The sequence below is a fragment of the Elgaria multicarinata genome, chromosome 19 (genome assembly GCF_023053635.1).
Source record: "Elgaria multicarinata webbii isolate HBS135686 ecotype San Diego chromosome 19, rElgMul1.1.pri, whole genome shotgun sequence".
Lineage (NCBI taxonomy): Eukaryota > Metazoa > Chordata > Lepidosauria > Squamata > Anguidae > Elgaria > Elgaria multicarinata.
Window position 1 is genome coordinate 8,012,582 of NC_086189.1, and position 21,444 is coordinate 8,034,025.

Below are 21,444 nucleotides of genomic sequence, written 5' to 3' on the forward strand. Positions count from 1 at the left end.
GGAGGGATACAAATAATAATAGTAATAATAATAATAATAATAATAACAACAACAACAACAACAACAACAACAACAACAACAACAACAATGATGATGCAACTGTCACAACTGAGGGTTAGTAACCACTTCATACAACTGGCCTGTGTAGCTGGGTTTCTGCTGTCTTCCTAGTGGTCTCTGGCCTAGTGACTTAGAGTAGTTTGGAAGTAGGGTATGGTGGTGCCCTCTATCACGTGTTTCATCCCAGCACCTGGTAGTCACAATTTTACAGTCTGAACATAGAATCCTAGAACAGTAGAGCCGGAAGGGCCCTCTAAGGCCATCGAGTCCAACCCCCTGTTCAATGCAGGAATCCACCCTAAAGCATCCCTGACAGAGGGTTGCCCAGCTGCCTCTTGAAGGCCTCTAGTGTGGGAGAGCCCACAACCTCCCTAGGTCACTGGTTCCATTGTTGTACTGCTCTAACAGTCAGGAAGTTTTTCCTGATGTCCAGCCGGAATCTGGCTTCCTGTCACTTGAGCCCATGATTCCGTGTCCTGCACTCTGGGAGGATCGAGAAGAGATCCTGGCCCTCCTCTGTGTGACAAACTTTCAAGTCTTTGAAGAGTGTTATCATGTCTCCCCTCAATCTTCTCTTCTCCAGGCTAAACATGCCCAGTTCTTTCAGTCTCTCCTCATAGGGTTTTGTTTCTAGACCCCTGATCATTTGTGTGGAAGGAGGTTGAACATCTGGAGTTCATGGCCAACATGAACATAGGAACGTGCTCGTTTGAACATACTCAGTCGCCTTGTACTGAGTTGGACCACTTGGTCCATCTAGCTCAGTATTGTCCATGTTGGCTGGCAGCAGTTCTCTAGGGCAGTCTTCCCTACCTGGTGCCCTCTAGATATTTTGGACTCCAACTTTCATTAACCCCAGCCAGCATGGCAACTAGACAGGAATGTTGGGAGTTGTCGTTCAAAATATCTGTAGGACACCAGGCTGGGGGAATGCTCCTTTGGGGTTTCAGAAAGAGTTGTCTTTCCTAGACCTACCTGGAGATGAATGGGGGATCTTTTGCAAGCAAATCACAGGCTCCAGCACTGCTCTTACCAGTAGATTTTGTCCTTTGCATGTTCACCTAAACCCTTTTCTGATACCATAAGAAGGAACTCAAGGAACCATTGCACCTTAAGAGAATGTTGCAGTGTTGTGAAACCCCTAGTTTGTATCTTGCCTCTGCCACAAATTCAGTGGGTGTCTCTGAAGAAGCCTCTCTCTCTCTCTCTCTTCGGCAACTGAGAAGATAATAACACTAATCTACCCTTTAGGGTTGGTGCATGCGTTATAGGTATGTAACGCGTTATAGGTATGTAAATGAGGTATGTAAAACATTGAACACTCAAAGGCCTGATATTGATGTCAAAGATGAACATGAGTGCCTGGTTGGATCAGGCTGTTCAGATGACACACTAAGCCAAGGGAGGTTAACCCTTTTGAGCTAAACATTATGGCTGAGTGTGTTGCGTGAACCATTCCTAAGCTTGGTGGCTACATAACCACGGTTTAATTTATTTATTTATTACATTTTTATACCACCCAATAGCCAAAGCTCTCTGGGTGGTTCACAACCCCCAGAGTTTAAACCCACTCAATCATCATTTGCAGCTTCTATTTACATAAAGAGAGAGAGAGAGAAAGGGGGCAGCAGAGAGAGAGAGAGAGAAAGGGGGCAGCAGAGAGAGAGAGAAAGAGGGCAGAGGGAGAGAGAAAGGGGGCAGCAGAGAGAGAGAGAGAGAAAGGGGCAGATGGCGAGAGAGAGGGGGCAGCAGAGAGAGAGAAAGGGGGCAGAGGGAGAGAGAAAGGGGGCAGCAGAGAGAGAGAAAGGGGGCAGAGGGAGATAGAGAGGGGGCAGCAGAGAGAGAGGGGGCAGCAGAGAGAGAAAGGGGCAGAAGAGAGAGAGAGGGGGCAGCAGAGAGAGAGAGAAAGGGGCAGAGGGCGAGAGAAAGGGGGCAGCAGAGAGAGAGAAAGGGGGCAGAGGGAGAGAGAAAGGGGCAGAGGGAGAGAGAAAGGGGCAGAGCGCAAGAGAGGGGGCAGAAGAGAGGGGGCAGCAGAGAGAGGGGGCAGCAGAGAGAAAGGGGGCAGAGGGAGAGAGAGGGGGCAGAAGAGAGAGAGGAGGCAGCAGAGAGAGAGAGAGAGAAAGGGGCAGAGGGCGAGAGAGAGAGGGGGCAGCAGAGAGAGAGAGAGAAAGGGAGAGGCAGAGGGAGAAAGAGAGTTCTAAACCTTGCATGGTCCTTAGAAGTATAATTGAAAGCTATTTTGTAACAGCTCTGTTCTCTTTCTGAACCAGACCCCTTTCCTGTCCTGCTCAGTTTCTAATCAGGAGCAGCAGCCTGATGAGAGGGGGTTCCTGTAGCAACTCGCTTTCGATTTCTGTGACTGTCTGGGATTTCTTTGTCTTGCTATACTGGCGATGATTAAACTACAAAAAAGAATTCAGTAATTGTTTATGATGGTTCTAGAAACTATTTTGCAGAAGGTAATCTTGTTTTCTTATGGATGCTCTTCTTCTCTCCGCCCCCCTGTTCTTTCTTTCTTTCTTTCTTTCTTTCTTTCTTTCTTTCTTTCTTTCTTTCTTTCTTTCTTTCTCCCTCTTTTCACCCTCTGGGTAAAAACAGACAGGAACAAATGAAAATTGCAAATAAGCTGTTAGATCATCCGGACACAACCGAGCGAGACAGTTCAAGCGACGATCTCGAGAATAAAGATGAGAAAGATCTTAAGCGCCTGATTATTCAGCTGAGAGCCCAACTCAAAGAGCTCACGCCAGTAAATAAATCCCTCAAGCAGCCCGTCGAATCAAAACCCACTCCGGCTGAGAAAGAAGGGCTTGATCCCGAACCGGTACTACAGATTAATGCGGAGATTGAATTGTCAAAAGGGGAAGCGAAAGATGCAGCTGCGCAGACAACGGTTGCGGAGGGTAATGCCAGGAGACGGAAACATGAAGGCAAAACAGCCGCCTCCGAAGGCGAAGTGAAATCTTCGCGCTTAAGCGACGAGCACCAGCGGAGGAGAGCTTCCGCGAAGAGCAAACAGCAGGAGACCTTCCTGTGCGGCAGTAAAACATACAAAGTGAGTTTATTTAAGGTTCTCAAGCCGGGGCTTGGAAGATGAAAGGCGAGATCATTTCTAAGAGGGCCACGTTGTGTTGAAGCATCACCTGAGGAGCCAGGTGTCAAAGTTGCCTGCCCATCAGGGCCGCTCTTAAGCGGGGTCGCGTCGCTGGGCGATGTGCCGGGTGTGTTTGTTCTTTGTAGAGCTCTCCTCTCTTCTTTCCAAGGGGCCAGAGCACTGATGTCACCGGGCACAAAACACATCTGGACATCGCCAAAACCGCTGAGCATTTAGGGGCTGTTGCCCTGCCTCCCCCCTCCCAAATCCTTTTTCAGGGCCAGTAATTATGTCATAAGGTACATGGGTGAAACAAGCAGCATCTATTGGGTATAGTTTATATTAATTGAGACTGTCCCATCTGACGGACTTGGGGAAGGACCCCCTTTCTGACCTCTCCGAAAAGGTGTGTGTGTGTGTGTGTGTGTGTTTGTGGTACCATTTGGTAGAGATCATCTTCTTGTATCTTAAAATATCCAACCTGGCTGCTTTACATGAAGTCATAAACCCCTTCTCTGTCTCTCTCTGTTCCAACTCTCCTATATGTGTGTGTGACCCCCTTTTCTCTCTCTCTCTCTGTCAGCCTCTTCCTCTCTCTCTCTTTTCCTGTATCACCCCCTTCTCCCTCTCTCTCTGCGCCACTGCTCTCTTTCTCTGCCAATCCTTATCGCTCTCTATCACCCCCTTCTCTCTCTCCCCATGTCTCTCTCTTTCCCTGTATCACCCCTTCTTTCTCTCTCTGTGCCACCCCTTCTGTCTCTCTCCGCCAATCCTTCTCCCTCTCTCTCTTTTCCTGTATCACCCCCTTTCTCTGTGTGTGTGTGTGTGTGTGTGTGTGCCACCGCTCTCCTTCTCTGCCAATCCTTCTCCCTCTCTCTCTCTAGTCCTGTATCACCCCCTTTTTCTCTCTCTCTCCCTGTGTGTGTGCCACTGCTCTCCTTCTCTGCCAATCCTTCTCTCTCTCTATCATCCCCTTCTCTTTCTCTCCCTGTGTGCCACCTCTCTCTCTCCCTCTCTCCACCAATCCTTCTCTCTCGCACACACCCTTCTCTCTCTCCCTGTATCACCCCCTTCTTTCTTTCTCTGTGCCACCCCTTCTCTCTCTTCCTCTCTCCGCCAATCTTTCTCTCTCTCCCCCTTCTGTGTGTGTGTGTGCGCGCACGCCACCCTGTTCTCTCTCTCTGTCACCCCTTTCACCCTCTCTCTCTCTTGCACACACACACTTTCCTTCTTTCCCGCCCAAGTTAGTCCCAGGGCTGCAGGTTGCCCCTTTCTGCACTACAAGAATGTTCATCTGATTCAGTGAGGAAATTCTTATGGCAATCAAAGTTATATTGCCTCTGGGTACAAAGCTTTCATTCCGCTCCATTATGACTAATAAGCCATTGATAGACTATACTCCATGAATGTGCTTTACTTCTTCTTTCCTTTCTTTCTTCCTTTTTTCTTTTTTCTTTTTTTAAACCGTCGATGTTCATTGCTATAACAACATCCAGTGACAATTTCATAAGTTAATGATGCATTGCCTGAAGAAGTACTTCTTTTTTATCTGTACGCAAACTTGCAGGGTTCCTGGAAGGATAAAATTAGATAAGAATTACTCTTCAAAATCTTCAGAAATCTAATTTGTTAAGCCTAGTGTTCAAAAGTTTTGATATAACTATGGTGATGACTTTTATAACGTTGGAGGACTCTCTCTCCCCCGCACCACCCATGTGTATTACAAATTGGCTGAGCTGAATTTTTGCGGGCCTTTTTCTTCTTCTTTTTTTTACATAAAAGACCTAGACAAAAAGTTCTCCAAATGACACTTCCCAATTTTGGCTCCCCCCACCCCATTTTGCTGATATAACAACATCACTGTCATGTTTCTCAGAGAACTCCTGCTTTTGATAGGAGGCAAATGACGAGGCTTGCTAAGTAATCCACAAAGCTTTTCATAGAATCATAGATTAGTAGAGTTGGAAGGGGCCTAAAGGCCATCGAGTCCAACCCCCTGCTCAATGCAGGAATCTACCCTAAAGCATCCCTGACAGATGGCTGTCCAGCTGCCTGTTGAAGGCCTCTAGTGTGGGAGAGCCCACCACCTCCCTAGGTAACTGGTTCCATTGTCGTACTGCTCTAACAGTCAGGAAGTTTTTCCTGATGTCCAGCTGGAATCTGACTGCCTGTAACTTGAGCCCATTATTCCTTGTCCTGCACTCTGGGAGGATCGAGAAGGGATCCTGGCACTCTCTTCTACCTGAAGAGAGTCTAACCTCTTGGAAACGTCCCCCTAGGCAAAACTGCAAACTAAGCAAGACAATTGTCTGCTCAAGAAGAATAGGAAGCCACTTCCAAACACCTGTAACTTCAGAGAGCCTGGTGCGGAGGCAGGTTCTGGCGTAATCAAACCGACTTTCCCAGGCCTTCATTCCACCCCGTGCGTTTGAGCTTCCAGCGGACCCTAGCATCAGCTAGCTTGTCAGGACGTTCTCCTCCGGAAGAAGGCTCACTTCCCACCAAGTGTTTAGGATTTGGCCTTGAGGATATAAGCTCTGGAGAGGGCTGACTCCCAGCTGGGGAATCGCCCGTGAGAGCTTCCTCCCCCACTGGTACAGGCTGGCTGGTGTCTGGCTCTGCGTCTTCTAGGTCCAAATCTGATTCTGATTGATTACCTGAAACACCTTCTCCCAAAACAGGGGCAGTAGGGTTAGCCATGACAATCACAAAGCCAAAACTAAGTGAGGGCAACACTTCCTGCCCTTATTCTGAATAGGAAAATGCTCTCCTCCCCCATTTCGCAGTCCCTCGCTCCAGAATATTGGCTGCAATGAAGGTGGTGGTGGTAACTATTTAAGGGGGTGGTATTTCCCCCCCCCGCCCCCCATGAAACACCCCTTTTCACCTCAGCTCTGTTTGCAAAATATCTGTGGCTGGATTTCATCCGACGGGCATCTGTAGCATTTTCATGATGACCTCTGTTTATGCCCCTCTCATCAACTTACACACGTTTCCTGGCGTATCCTTCAGAGCGATCCTTGCTACCAGTTCAAGAAATCCCGTTTGCCCGTTCTGCGGAAATTGTCGAGGTCGTTAGAAAGCATCTCCTTAAGCGCTTCCCCGCAGAAGGCAGACATGCATCTTCAGCACCGCATATTCACCCTGGATGAAGACCTGAAAGGGAGGCGCACGCCGCCTGAATCCCTGAGTGAGGGGTTACCACCGAGCGAAGCTGAAACGGAGGCAGCTGGTCGGGAAACTCTGTTACTCGGAGGTAAGTGAATTGGTACCCTTGAAAATCCTGCAGAAGGCAACCGTTGGCGTTTCTCCCCGCTCTCTCCCCAATGTGATTACGATCGGTTCGAATTCTGCATTAAGATCCAGGGTTAATGTTGCTCTGTAGACCTGCCGGCCTTAAAGCATTTGCATCCCTTGGGGTCCAACTCCCATTAAGGGGAGTTGGACCACACACCTTCTTCCAGTGTTGGGGCGTGCCAATCCTGATTTGCTGCATCGTATCCCTTTTGGACCTCCGGTGGTGTGTGGGACTGTTAAGAATATGAGAAGAGCCCTGCTGGATCAGACCAAGGGTCCATCCAGTCCAGCACTCTCTTCACACTGTGGCCAAACAGCTGTCAACCAGGGATCCACAAGCTGGACACAAATTCAGCAGCACCCTCCCGCCCATGTTCCCCAGCAACTATAAGCTTACTGCCTCTGATTCTGGCAGTAGCACATAGCCATCACCAGGGATGATGAAGTATTGGATAAAAACATCAGAAGAGCCCTGATGCTGGATCAGACCAAGGGTCCATCCAGTCCAGCACTCTCTTCACACAGGGGCCAACCAGCAGACGACTAGGAACCCACAAGCAGGACACGGGTGCAACAGCACCCTCCCGCCCATGTTCCCCAGAAATTGGTGTACCCAGGCTTACTGCCTCTGCTGCTGGAGGTAGCACATAGCCATCAGGGCTAGTAGCCATGGATAGCCTCCTCCTCCTCCAGGAATTTATCCAACCCCCTTTCAAAGCCATCCAAATTGGTGGCTGTCACTACATCTTGCAGGACTGAATTCCATAATTTAACTACCGTATGTGCTGTGTGAAGAAGTACTTATAAAGCCCTATATGGTTCAGGTCCAGGTTATTTGAAAGCCCGTATTCTCCCTTATGAGCCTGCCCGTGCTTTGAGATCTTCTGGAGAAGCCCTTCTTTCAGTCCCACCATCTTCACAGGTGCGTTTGGTGGGAACATGGGAGAGGGCCTTCTCGGTGGCTGCTCCAGTGCTCTGGAACTCTCTTCCCAGGGAAGCTAGGCTGGCTCCCTCCTTGATGGGCTTTCGGAAGCAGGCTAAAACTTTTTTGTTCCAGCAGGCCTTTGGAAAATAATCTGGCCCTCCATCTATGTTAATGTCTTATAATTTTGTTGTGTAATTTAAATGTTTATGGTTTTGTTTCCCCCCTCCTCCATGTATATTTTAAACTTTGTAAGGCTGCCTTGAGGCCCCGCATTGGGCAAAAGGCGGGATACAAATAAATATAATAATAATAATAATAATAATAATAATAATAATAATAATAATAATAATAATAATAATACTTCCTTTTACTTGTCCTGAATCTCCCACCAGTCAGCTTCATGGGATGACCCCTTTGGGTTCTAGTATTATGGGAGAGGGAGAAAAATGTCTCCCTGTCCACATTCTCCCCGCTGACGCAGCCCTTAGATCGAGGGTCACAAGGATGAGAAATAGGTCCGAGGCAGAGACGTTCTTGCGGAACAAGCATTCTTACCCAGTCAATGTTATGATGCAAAAGGGCCGCCAGGTGCTGACCTGCCAGCCAGCGTCCAAGTGAATGTTAAGAACTGGGCATGTTTAGCCTGGAGAAGAGAAGATTGAGGGGAGACATGATAGCACTCTTCAAGAACTGGAAAGGTTGTCACACAGAGGAGGACCAGGATCTCTTCTCGATCCTCCCAGAGTGCAGGACACGGAATAACGGGCTCAAGTTAAAGGAAGCCAGATTCCAGCTGGACATCAGGAAAAACTTCCTGACTGTTAGAGCAGTACAACAATGGAAGCAGTGACCTAGGGAGGTTGTGGGCTCTCCCACCCTAGAGGCCTTCAAGAGGCAGCTGGACAAGCATCTGTCGGGGATGCTTTAGGGTGGATTCCTGCATTGAGCAGGGGGTTGGACTCGATGGCCTTGTAGGCCCCTTCCAACTCTGCTATTCTATGATTCTATCTGCTTGGCCTGTGAATTAGCTCAGTGGCCTAGCAAAGCATGTGTGGATTTGGGTGGGGTGTAGTTGCCAACGCTACAGCAGCATGAGAAATCCCTGCAGTGAACCACTAGTTCAAATTGCTCCCCTAACTGCTCCTGCAGAAATTTCAAGTGCGTTCACGGGTGCAACCGCTGCATTTCTTCCGGCGGAGTGAGGCATTAAACCCTCCGCCACCTCCTTCCTCCATCCCCAATGTTAAAATGATCTACTTTCTCTGTCTCCAAGCAAACCAGTGTCCTCATAAATTTGTTTTAGTGTTCTGCAACCATCTTATTTATTATACTTATTCTCTGACGTACCACTTGATCCACGCGGAAAGCACGTCGGGGAAGCTGAGATAATGTGCTAATAAATACGACGCGGGCATTAGCGTTTTATTTTCCACGAGGCGGGCGTCTGCACATACGCGCTGCTGTCCTGGGATAGCGAGTGAGACGGGAACGGAGGCTGTCAAGGCAGAGGGGGTCTCAGCAGAAAAACTTGGTGCAATAGTTGTTGTTTGTCATGACAATTTGCCAGTGGCGGCTGGTGGCTCAGATGTCAGTGGGGTGGTGAATCCGCTCCGGGTTTCAGCCAGAACCAGTCAGAACTCAGCGGGGCAGTGAATCTGCTCTGGGTTTCGGGCAGGACTCCTTTAGAGTTCTGAGTGGTTCTGGCTCAAACGCGGCATGGATTCACCGCCCCACTGACATCTGCACCACCAGCCTCCACTGCAATTTAAGTTAGAACATCCCTGTTGAATCAGACTAGAGGCCTGTTTCCCAGAGGGGCCAAACATGCTTCTAGCGTCCCCGCAAGCTGGCTACGGGCACAATTATCCTCTCCCGCGTCATTCTCCAACCGCTGGGGTTTCCATTTCAGTGGGTGGGTGGAAGAGGCTATTCCCATTTCTGCCCCAAATGAACTTCTGAGCCTCTTCTAGAAGCAGCACCGTCAGTCAGACCCAAAGTAACGTGTACGCGTGAAGAGCAACGGCGCGCCTCTCCTGCCTTTGACGCCGCTGAACAGCGGTTCATGGGTGTCACGTTCAAACAGAGTGTATCCAGTCTCTGGCTCGGCTTGTGTTGGATTTTACACGCGTGTGCCCTGTTTGGGCATTACTCTCACACGCGGACATTCAGAGGCAGGACAGGCACACTGAGTGCACAAGGACAGGAAGGCGAAGCGTTTTCCCTTTGCTGCCTTCCCTCAGCTAAAGGTTATTCCCCTCAGAGAACGGAAAGCAAAACACATTTCGCCCTGTTCTCTTTTTTCTGCCACAGCGTGGACACCTCAATATCTTCCTTCCGTTCATCATGGACTTCTTTGACTTCCTTTGTTTCTTACTTTTTACCTCAGGGAAACTCCCCATCCCACCCCCTTGCTGCTAATTTGGGCCAACCTTATCTCCTGCGAGACTTTGGTATCAGCGAAGAACTAATTACTTCACCGCCTGCAACTGTTTGAAGCCTTAAGGCTCGGAGTCCTCACAGGGGCGTGGGACGCTGGTTTTAGCGTCTTGCGGCACAGCGGGGATATTGCAGGAGACACAATCAGTGCAGCGGAAAAAACGTCCGTCCTGGCACACTCTGGAAGTGTGTCATCTGCTTTGGACTGTCGACCTGCACTGTTTGCCGGTGAACCGCTTCTGAGGTAGAACTTAGAGCAGCTTTCTCAGGACAGGCCTCAATCCGTCATAGTAGAGTTGGAAGGGGCCTATAAGGCCATCGAGTCCAACCCCTTGCTCAATGCAGGAATCCACCTTAAAGCATCCCTGATAAATGGTTGTCCAGCTGCCTCTTGAAGGCCTCGAGGGTGGGAGAGCCCACAACCTCCCTAGGTTACTGATTCCATTGTCGTACTGCTCTAACATTCAGGAAGTTTTTCCTGATGTCCAGCCGGAATCTGGCTTCCTTTAACTTGAGCCCGTTATTCCATGTCCTGCACTCTGGAATGATTGAGAGGAGATCCTGGCTCTCCTCTGTGTGACAACCTTTCAAGTATTTGAAGAGTGCTCTTATGTCTCCCCTCCATCTTCTCTTCTCCAGGCTCAACATGCCCAGTTCTTTCAGTCTCTCTTCCTAGGGCTTTGTTTCCAGACCCCTGATCATCCTGGTTGCCCTCCTAACCCTCTTCAAAGTAGCGGCCCTTGTCCCGAGAGGGAGGGATCAGAACTCATGACAAGATAGACCGTAGAAACAAAAGGCCCTGTTCAGCTCCAGCTGCTCTGAGAAACGCTTCAGGTGGATCCTAACTGTCGTCAGCTCCAAAATTGCTGGGCCAAACTGAAGAACGGGCAAAGGCTGGGCATTGGCGCCATGTGGATTCACTTATTTTCTTGGAATTGCTTGCCTCCTGCCTCTCAGCTACCAAGCCTCTGCCCAGCTGGCTTATGATCTGTTCAAACTATTAGCAAGTCCATCCAAAAGAACTCTGGAAATGTCAAACGTGTCAAATCGGATTAGAGAAATAAGAGTGCAGGCGCAACAGAACCATTGTTCATGGAATGCTTGGGGGGAAACGAACCTGTTTGAATGTGGCGCCTATATGATAAGAATTGGCACCAAAGCAGTTTTTTTCCAGGGAGGGTGTCCTGTAGGCAGGGTGCCACCATCAAAAAGGCCCTCTCCTTGGTTATCACTGTTGCATCCTCTTCTGTTCTATGATTCTATGAGAGGTGGTGGGCTCTCCCACCCTAGAGGCCTTCAAGAGGCAGCTGGACAACCACCTGTCAGGGATGCTTTAGGGTGGATTCCTGCATTGAGCAGGGGGTTGGACTCGATGGCCTTGTAGGCCCCTTCCAACTCTACTATTCTATGATTCTATGATTCTAAGTCAGGGGCTCCCTGAGCTCCTTAAGGAGAAGGTAGCCCTTCAGTTTCCCTGGTCATAGACATCTAAATCAGGGACTGGGAACTTCAGGTCTGGGTCTCTTGGGTTCTGCAGATGTACAGGGCCCTCTCCTGACCCCTTTTCCCCAGCGGTGGTTTCCCAGCTTCTGAGTAGTTTTTTCCCCATTCTAAAAGGTTGAAATTAGGGATTTCGGAGGAGTCAGGTTTTGGGGTGGAGCTCAGCAGGGCCCCCCAGGACGCCACCTCGCAGATCCCTGAGCTGGCTCAACTTGCTAAGCACCAAGCTCGCAGTTTCCTGCCTTATTAATATTATTATTATTTGTGCAAAATCACAGCTGAGAATATTGACGCAAATCAGGATTTGCGCAGAATTGCAGCCGTGAATAGCGCAACCTGTGCAAAATGGCAGGCGTGAGTGTTCCTTTATCCCTGTGATTTTACACAAATCGCGCTATTTACGACCGTGATTTTGCACGGATCTCGATTCCAGTAAATACTTCCAGCGGCGATTTTGCACAAATAGCGGCTTGTGGACAAACAAACAAACAAACAAAATGCGAATCTGGTGAGCAGAGTGGGAACAGGACACGAAGAACGTGCCAACCCCTAGTTGAAATGCCTCCATGAAACCTTAGCATTCAAAAGCTTTGCGCTAAAATATCCTGGCATTTTTTTTTTGTATTCTCAGCCCTGCCCACTTTGCCTTTGGCCCCGCCCACAACTGCAATGTGGCCCCCAAGAGTTCCTCCGAAATTAAACCTGGCCCTCGGGCTGAAAGAGGTTCAACACCTTGGTTTAAATCTTAAAAGGGACAGATGCTGCAAGTGTGCGATTTAGATAGCGGACAAGCAGTTGTTTCCTGGCCAACATGGTTTGCAGGATGGGGGGGGGGAATCAAATCACAGTTTATGGACGTAAATAAGCTCCCGACTTGGAATTATCGTTGTTATTTGTGGAATCTGTGTGTCAAGAGCTTTCCAACGATCCATGTCTCATGAGAGTCGGTCAACAGGAAAGCAGTCAAAAGGGAACGACCAGTGAACTCCCAGCTTTGGATTATATATATGATAACCTTTCCTTGCGGACCAGTCTTCTCTTCCAAAGTGCCGAGATCCCTTCATTTCAATTTTGCATTTTTTTATATCATAGAATCATAGAATAGCAGAGTTGGAAGGGGCCTACAAGGCCATCTAGTCCAACCCCCCCTGCTCAATGCAGGAATCCACCCTAAAGCATCCCTGACAGAGGGTTGTCCAGCTGCCTCTTGAAGGCCTCTAGTGCAGGAGAGCCCACAACCTCCCTAAGTAACTAATTCCACCGTCTCACTGCTCTAACAGTCAGGAAGTTTTTCCTGATGTCCAGCCGGAATCTGGCTTCCTTTAACTTGAGCCCGTTATTCCGTGTCCTGCACTCTGGGAGGATCGAGAAGAGATCCTGGCCCTCCTCTGTGTGACAACCTTTTAAGTATTTGAAGAGTGCTCTCATGTCTCCCCTCAATCTTCTCTTCTCCAAGCTAAACATGCCCAGTTCTTTCAGTCTCTCTTCATAGGGCTTTGTTTCCAGACCCCTGATCATCCTGGTTGCCCTCCTCGCCAAAATGCCGGTTTATCTTCTTCCTTCCCCCTTTTTCTCTAGCCGCGTCGTTCATCAAACTGGATGACTCCGAAGTGGACGTCAGCTTGGCCAGCGTTGAGAGCAAAGGTGAATTGAGCGAGGATCCGAGCGCCAGCCAAGGTATGGGAGCCATGCACAGCGAGACGTGGACCCGGGGCCGGAACGTGGCCCGTGAAACAAGCCAGCCATTTTGTTACTTGCATAAACGCAGCTAGCTGTTCATTTACTTGAGTTAATTGCCTTCCCCCCACCACCACCACGTCCGTAGCCCTTAAATATTGTTTATTTAATTAGTCTGGAATCACAGCTCTAGAGAATTCTGCTCTAATCTCTTCAGGGTTGCACTTTTGGACGGTTTGCTGGGATTTATGAGAACGGTTTCTAATAAAAACAAGGAGATGTTCTAAATTGCTGACATGTTTCTTTCCTTCACTTCGTATTTTTGTTAAATGTGTATTATTATCTGTCTCCCCCCACCCCCCAACCCCGGCGTCTTTTCTCTAGCTGAGTCGTTGATCAAACTGGATGACTCCGAAGTGGAAATTAGCTTGGCCAGTGTTGAAAGCAAGGACGAAATGATGAGGGAAGACCAGAGCACCAGCCAAGGTATCGGGGAGACGCCCAGCAATATAGGGCGCCAGGGAAAAAACGGGGCTTGTAAAACAAACTGGCCGTCTTGTTACTGGAAGAAATAATTGCAGCTAACTGATAATTTGCTAGAGTTAATTCCCCCCTCCTTTCCCCCCGTCGTTTGTAGCTTTTAAATATTGTTTACTTAATTAGCACAGAATCAAAGCCCTTGAGACTCTGGCTGTCGTCTCTTCAGGGTTAATGCTTGTGGAAGGGTCACTGGGATTATTTTTCTTATAAAAAATGAGAACCTAAGAAGAGCCCTGTTGGATCCGACCAAGCGTCCGTCTGGTCCGGCCTTCTGTTGAGCAGTAACCCACAATTAGGACACGAGTCTAACAGCACCCTTCAGCCCATGTTCCCCAGCAGCTGGTGTACAGAGGCTTATTGCCTCTGATACTGGAGGCAGCACATAGCCATCAGGGCTTGTAGCCGTTGGTAGCCTTCTCCTTTGGGAATTTATCCAAGCCTAGGGTGACCATATGGAAAGGAGGACAGGGCTCCTGTATCTTTAACTATAATGTAGAAAAGGGAATTTCAGCAGGTGTCAATTGAAGAGAGTGAAGTTCTCTCTTCATCAACACTGTTAAAGCTGCAGGAGCCCTGCCCTCTTTTGTATCTGGTCACTCTAGTATAGCTAGATCTGGTCACTTTACTATAGCTAGAGTGACCAGATACAAACTGTTAAAGATACAGGAGCCCTGTCCTCCTTTTCATATGGTCACCCTATCCAACCCCCCCCTTTTAAAGCCATGCAAATTGGTGGCCGTCGCTACATCTCGTGGAAGTGAATTCTTGATCTTGTGGCAGTGAATTCTTGTCTGATCCTGCCTGTGAGTTAAAAAGTGTTGACAAAGCCATTTTGAATTACTTGCGTTTTTGAAGCTTCCAAAAGCCACCTGACCCTCCCTCCCTCCAGTGAAATGAAAGGGACCTGGAGGGGATATGGTTATGCCCTAACAAACCCGTCAGATGCACGGAACAAGCTTCAGAATATATTGCTCACATATCTTTTCAGATGATTGACTTGGGATTGATCTCTAAGAGGGCTGTTGATTGATTTGTGAGTGTGGGAGACGGACGAACCTGCCAGTTTCGTTTTCTCCTTTCAGTTTTAAATCTCCAGTTCTTTCCTTCCTGGGTGTGACGAAATTAGCAAATTTTGGTAAATTTTTATTGGAAATGAACTGAAACAAAATTCCTGCCTGACCACACCATCTAAATTCAGTAGGTAAGGTATTCCCAGTATGGAGAGGATCATGTAGTATCCTCATGTAGTTGAATTTGTGCACCTACATTATATGCTTTTAGACGCCAGGTGAAGACCTTTTTATTCTCCCCGCATTTTAACAGTCTATAAATAAATTTTAACTTGGTGTTTTAAATTTGTAATTTTGCATTGCTGCTGTTTTTATCTGGTTGAGCTTTTATATTGTATTTTATATTATGGTTTTATACTGTTGTTTTATACTTTGAATGTTTTTAAATTTTGTGAACTGCCCAGAGAGCTCCGGCTATTGGGCGGTATAGAAATGTAATAAATAAATAAATAAATTCACAGGGATTCAAACCCAGCAAAACCTGGGCCTGGATGGACTAAATGGTCCATTCCTCCCACATTCATTTAAAAATTAATAAATCTCAAGTTCTTTCCATCCTGAACACAAAGTAATTAACAAATTTTGGTATAACCCATATCAAAATTGAACTGAACTTTCTCACCTGTCCTCAGCAACGGGTGCAAAAAGGAATTGGCAGTAATTGGTGAGAGTATTGGTGTTAGATTAAGATGATGGACTAGTATGTCATTACAAATGGGTAATTCCTCCAGTGTGTGGTAGGGACACAGCTTAATAATAATAATAAATTTATTTCTTACCTGCCTCTGCATTCTGATTTTGGTGGGGAACAACAGTAAATATAAAATACATAGAACTGAATTAAAACATAATATACATTGTTAAAACATCCTAAAAACATCCTAAAAATATCCTAAAATTCCACTGGATAGGCCTGCTGGAATAGATTACTCTTGCTAGCTTTCTTGAATGCGAATAGACTGTCAAGTTGATGAATGTCCTCCGGCAGGCCATTCCACAGTCTGGGAGCAGCAGAAGTGAAGGTCCTATGGGTAATACCTGTCAGCCTAACGGACTGACTGGAGTAGATTCTTCCCAGGGGACCTGAGTGTGCGGGGCGGATTGTACGGGAGAAGGTGATCCCGCAGGTAGCCTAGACCCAACCTTATCATGGAATCATAGAATCATAGAATAGCAGAGTTGGAAGGGTCCTACAAGGCCATCGAGTCCAACCCCCTGCTCAATGCAGGAATCCACCCTAAAGCATCCCTGACAGATGGTTGTCCAGCTGCCTCTTGAAGGCCTCTAGTGTGGGAGAGCCCACCACCTCCCTAGGTAACTGATTCCATTGTCGTACTGCTCTAACAGTCAGGAAGTTTTTCCTGATGTCCAGCTGGAATCTGGCTTCCTGTCACTTGAGCCCGTTATTCCGTGTCCTGCACTCTGGGAGGATCGAAAAGAGATCCTGGCCCTCCTCTGTGAGACAACCTTTTAAGGATTTGAAGAGTGCTATCATGTCTCCCCTTAATCTTCTCCTCTCCAGGCTAAACCTGCCCAGTTCTTTCAGTCTCTCTTCATAGGGCTTTGTTTCCAGACCCCTGATCATCCTGGTTGCCCTCCTCTGAACCTTGTAGGGCTTATTTATTTATTTATGTATTTATTTATTTATCATTTAGAATATTTATATACCGCTCCCCATTGAAAAATTTCTGAGCGTTGTACAATATAAAATAAAAATAAAAACAGAATGAAACAGTTAAAACAAAATTTAAAAGAAGCAAAAACAGAGATTCAAGGCTGCATATTAAGGAAAGGCTTCTTGGAATAAAGATGTTTTCAGGAGGCGCTGAAAGGAGTACAAGGTTGGCGCCTGCCTGACCTCCAGAGGCAGGGAGTTCCACAGGAATTCCACAGGCTTAGGGATAGAGCATATAATTTCCATGGAAAAGGTCCCAATCTCCAACATTCCCAGGTGGGGTTGGAAAGACTTCCTACCGGAAACCTTGGAGACCAGCTGCCAATCAATGTAGGTCTTCTTCAGGTATTTTGGCTGTCAACTCCGAGAAGCCCCTACCAGCATGGCCAATGGTCAGGAATGCTCACAGTTGAAGTCCAAAATATCTAGGTATCTATTTTCCAGCCACCCATGATGTAGACAGTGCTGAGCTAGATGCATCAATGGTGTGGTTCTGTATAGGACAGTGCCCTCTGTTGTTAGTTCAGCACTGTATTCGGAACCATAGGGACTAGAACCTTTTATTTTAAGGTGGTAGAGCATATCTTTTGCTCAGTTAAATCCCCAGCATGTACAGGTAGAGGTGCCAGTCAGTGTAGATAATATGGAGCTAGATGGACCAGTGGTCTCTCTTAGTATAAGGCAGCTTCCAGTGTCCTTGAAATAAGGGAATTTCCTTGTTGGAACAATGATTTCTAACTTCCGTGTTGACAAGTTTATGGGCATCGTTTTATTTTCAGAAACGGAAGCGCACACGCTTGAGACAGATCTGCTCCCGCTGAAAGGGCCAAACCAAGAGTCCGACTTCCCGGAGAAGCAGGATGTTGATACAGCCACCCTGTCCTCTGTTTCCAAGAGCCTGCTCTCTCTCAAGCCGAGCGTGACAAGTGACAAGGCGTTTGACTGCGAAGCCGTAGATGACGTGGAGGAGTTGAGGCGGAGGATTGAGGAGCTGAAGTCCGAAGTGGCGAAGTACCAAATGCTGATGACTCACTTCGGGCCTGCGAAGGAAGCCCCTCCTGGAGACATTTTCAGCGTGGGCCCGAACAAGGACGATCCGCCTGTGGCCATCCACTGTCCTCCATTGGCAGACGGTAGCAGGCATGACTCCCAGATCTTCTCTGGTGTCCACCAGCAAGCGGAGTCTCAAGTCCACGTTGCGGACCTCGTTTCTAACGCCTCGGATCCCCAGAACGAAGAAATGGTCAAGAAGCTCAGGGAGCTGCTGTCGGAAAACGAGACCGAGCTGGAGAAAGAGCAGATTGCAAACATGCACCTGCTAGACAAAGTCTGCCGTCTGCAGAGCAAGCTGAAAGCGGCGTGGCCGATGGGGTGAGTTGATGCTCAACACGTCCGGGGAAGGGACCGGGAAAGAGGTGGCATGGATAAGCAAAGGTGCAAACGTTTTGTGGGCGTCTGGGCAGCCGTGCGTGCCGGGTGGATGCTGCCTCCTTACAGGCAGCATAACGAGATGACTTATGTGTGTGGGGGGTGCACCCCGGACCCCTTGAGCAACCCTTTAAGGATCTCTGCCTCCTTAAGAGCCCCACCTTCCTTCTTGTTACCTTCCCCTTCCCAATAACGTGGAGTTTAGGCTGTAGGTGTGGGGAAAGTGACACTCCAGACGCTAGTAGTTTAACACAACAGATTACTAGTAAATTAAAACAAGCAGATTCCAATTAAAGGTATTTAGTCAATAGAACTGAGTGATACAAAGGTATTAAAAGAAAAACAAAGTTGCAAAAATTTGAGTTCTTTTACCCTAGCTGCACCTAGACTTCATCAGACTGCTTCTTTCTGCTCTTTCCTCATTTGCTGGTCTTTTTTCTGGCTCTCTCCTTGACTGTCTCCTCTCTTTTTATATTCTGTCCCCCCAAAAGAGAAAGTACTGTTTCAACCTTGAAGAAATGAATCTTAACTGGAGAAATGAAACTTAACCAGGGAAATGAATATTCACCAGAGAAATGAAACTGCTTCTCTAAGGGATAACCCCTCTCAACAGAAAATCCCAGGCCTCTAAGGGCTAACCTTTTTACTTTGCCTCTGTAGGCCTCACACTTGCTCAGCCTGGCCTATCCCTAGGACACATTTCTGGTCGTCAATAGCAATGGAGCGTTAAACGTGCAGGAGAAACGTCAGCGAGAATGCTGATGCCTGCAGACTTCAAGCCCTCCAACTATTGGGAATTCAGTGGAGGAGGGAGGCAGTGGAGTGCCAATGACTGGGCTGATGCTGCGCGATCCACTGACTAGAGGGGAAGAAAAGACTCATAACAACCATCATGTGTGATGACAATGAGTAAGAACATCAGAAGAGCCCTGATGCTGGATCAGACCAAGGGTCCATCTAGTCCAGCACTCTGTTCACACAGTGGCCAACCAGCCATCGGCCAGGGATGAACAAGCAGGATGACATTGTCTTCTTCTTCTTCTTCTTCTTCTTCTTCTTCTTCTTCTTCTTCTTCTTCTTCTTCTTCTTCTTCTTCTGAACATAAGAAGAGCCCTGATGCTGGATCAGACCAAGGGTCCATCTAGTCCAGCACTCTGTTCACACAGTGGCCAACCAGCCATTGGCCACGGATGAACAAGCAGGATGACATTGTCTTCTTCTTCTTCTTCTTCTTCTTCTTCTTCTTCTTCTTCTTCTTCTTCTTCTTCTTCTTCTGAACATAAGAAGAGCCCTGATGCTGGATCAGACCAAGGGTCCATCTAGTCCAGCACTCTGTTCACACAGTGGCCAACCAGCTGTGGATCAGGGACCAACAAAGCAGGACATGGTGCAACAGCACCCTCCCACCCATGTTCCCCGGCAACTGGTGCACACAGGTTTACTGCCTCAGATACTGGAGATAGCACACAACCATCAGGGCTAGTAGCCATTGATAGCCTTTGCCTCCAGGAACTTTTCCAACCCCCTTTTAAAGCCATCCAGATTGGTGGCCATCACCACATCCTGTGGTGGTGAGTTCCATAACTTAACTATGCACTGTGTGGAGAAGTCCTTCCTTTTATTTGTCCTGGATCTCCCACCAATCAGTTTCATGGGATGACCCCGGGTTCGAGTATTTTGAGAGAGGGAGAAAAATGTCTCCCTGTCCGCATTCTCCACTCCATGCCTAATTTTGTACACCTCTATCTTGTCTCGCGTCAGCGTCCTTTTTTCCAAGCTAAACAATCCCAGCTGATGTAACCTTCCCTCCTAGGGGAGATGCTCCAGCCCCTTGATCATTTCAGTTGCCCTTTTCGGCACTTTTTCCAGTTCTATAATATCCTTTTTTAGATAGAGGAATTCCTGTCGCCCGGGTGTGGCGCTCCACGTGTTTTAGCTTACAACACTCATCAGCCCTTGCCAGGATAACCAATAGCGTGGGAAGATGGGAGTTGTAGGCCAAAACATCTGGTGAGCCACAAGTTGCCCAGGAAGGTCCCTTCCAGCTCGACAGTTCTAGAGCATCGAGTGACATCAGGTTGCTTTTTCGTTATTTATTTATTTATTTATTTATTACATTTCTATGCCACCCAATAGCCGAAGCTCTCTGGGCGGTTCACAAAAATTAAAACCACAATAAAACACCCGACAGGTTAAAAACACAATTACGAAATACAGTATAAAAAGCGCAATCAGGATAAAAACCACGCAGCAAAATTGATATAAGATTAAAATACAGAGTTAGAACAGTAAAATTTAAATTTAAGTTAAAATTAAGTGTTAAAATACGGAGTGAATAAAAAGGTCTTCAGCTGGCGACGAAAGCAGTACAGTGTAGGCGCCAGGCGGACCTCTCTGGGGACCTCTCTGGGGAGCTCGTTCCACAACCGGGGTGCCACAGCGAAGAAAGCCCTGCTCCTAGTAGCCACCTGCCTCACTTCCTTTGGCAGGGGCTCACGGAGAAGGGCCCCTGTGGATGATCTTAAGGTCCGGGCAGGCACATATGGGAGGAGGCGTTCCTTCAAATAACCTGGCCCCAAACCGTTTAGGGCTTTAAATGTCAATACCAGCACTTTGAATCGGGCCCGGACCTGGACTGGCAGCCAATGAAGCTGGAAAAGGACTGGCGTGATGTGGTCCCGTCGGCCAGTCCCTGTTAGTAAACGGGCTGCCCTGTTTTGTACCAGCTGAAGCTTCCGGACCGTTTTCAAAGGCAGCCCCACGTAGTTGTCTCTACAAGACAACTACCTCTGTGTATCCACTTTGTTTCTCAGCAGTGCTTTAGATTTGGAGGGATTTGATTTGTATTAGTATGTGTCAGGTTCACAATACACATGAGACGTTGAGAAAAATAAAGCAAAATACAACCCTCTCCCTTCCATAAACGACAGCAGAAATTTACACAAGGGGACGGCAGCGAAAAATGTTTCGCGAAACACCATGCGAAGGCAACCCCACTCTATTTGTTTCTCTGTTAAAACAGAGAGGACAGTGAAACCAGGGTTGATTGGGCTCATTTCAGGATACGTCCTCTGGGAAGCTAAATGGGTTCTAAATCTCATTGTGTCATCTCAATAAGAATCCCCTGGCTCCTGAGTTAAGAAAAAAATATCTCAAATAACCACGAACATTATCAATTGAAGGTGGGCTTTTTCTTTTCTTTTTAAGTGTGGTGAAGTTGTTTGTACTTCACGCAAAACCAGCTCCTAACCATTTGGCACCGAAGAAATCTGGGTTCACCGTAAAACGCGCACACGTCACGCTGTGTGTAGTGTACTGTTGAATCCAACGATTTCTTTCAAAATGCCTTCTCCCCAAAGAATTTGCAAGTGTTTTCACAATGGGGAGGGGACAACTTTAACCTTTGGTCCAAAGATCATGTTGGCGGCCTCTAGGCTTGATTTCTGCAGTGCGCTGTATTTGAGGCTGCTTGTGTATTGAGTTTGGAAAGTTGCAATTATTCCGTTAGTCACATCAATCACCGGCATCACATCAATTTTTTATTTTTTTTTTACAAAAAAACTTCAGAAACTGGGCCTACCCAAATGCGTCCGCAGCAACATCCAGAAATGCAACCACACCAACACAGAAACTGGGCCTACCAAAATGCATCCACACCAACCAGAAATGCAACCATACCAACACAAACTGGGCCTACCCAAATGCGTCCGTGCGTGCCGGGTGGATGCTGCCTCCTTACAGG

The 21,444-nt window shown here is 47.6% G+C and overlaps 1 protein-coding gene across 4 annotated transcripts in view; it reads left to right on the forward strand.

The window, feature by feature from the left end:
* CDK5RAP2 (CDK5 regulatory subunit associated protein 2) overlaps positions 1-21,444 on the forward strand; it is a 189,705-nt gene that overhangs the window by 90,951 nt on the left and 77,310 nt on the right. For all 4 annotated transcript variants that reach the window (XM_063144885.1, XM_063144884.1, XM_063144882.1 and 1 more), the window contains 5 exons: positions 2,659-3,115; positions 6,167-6,410; positions 12,891-12,989; positions 13,374-13,475; positions 17,054-17,645. In XM_063144885.1, the coding sequence (XP_063000955.1) occupies positions 2,659-3,115; positions 6,167-6,410; positions 12,891-12,989; positions 13,374-13,475; positions 17,054-17,645 (1,494 nt within the window). The remainder of the gene's footprint in view (positions 1-2,658; positions 3,116-6,166; positions 6,411-12,890; positions 12,990-13,373; positions 13,476-17,053; positions 17,646-21,444) is intronic.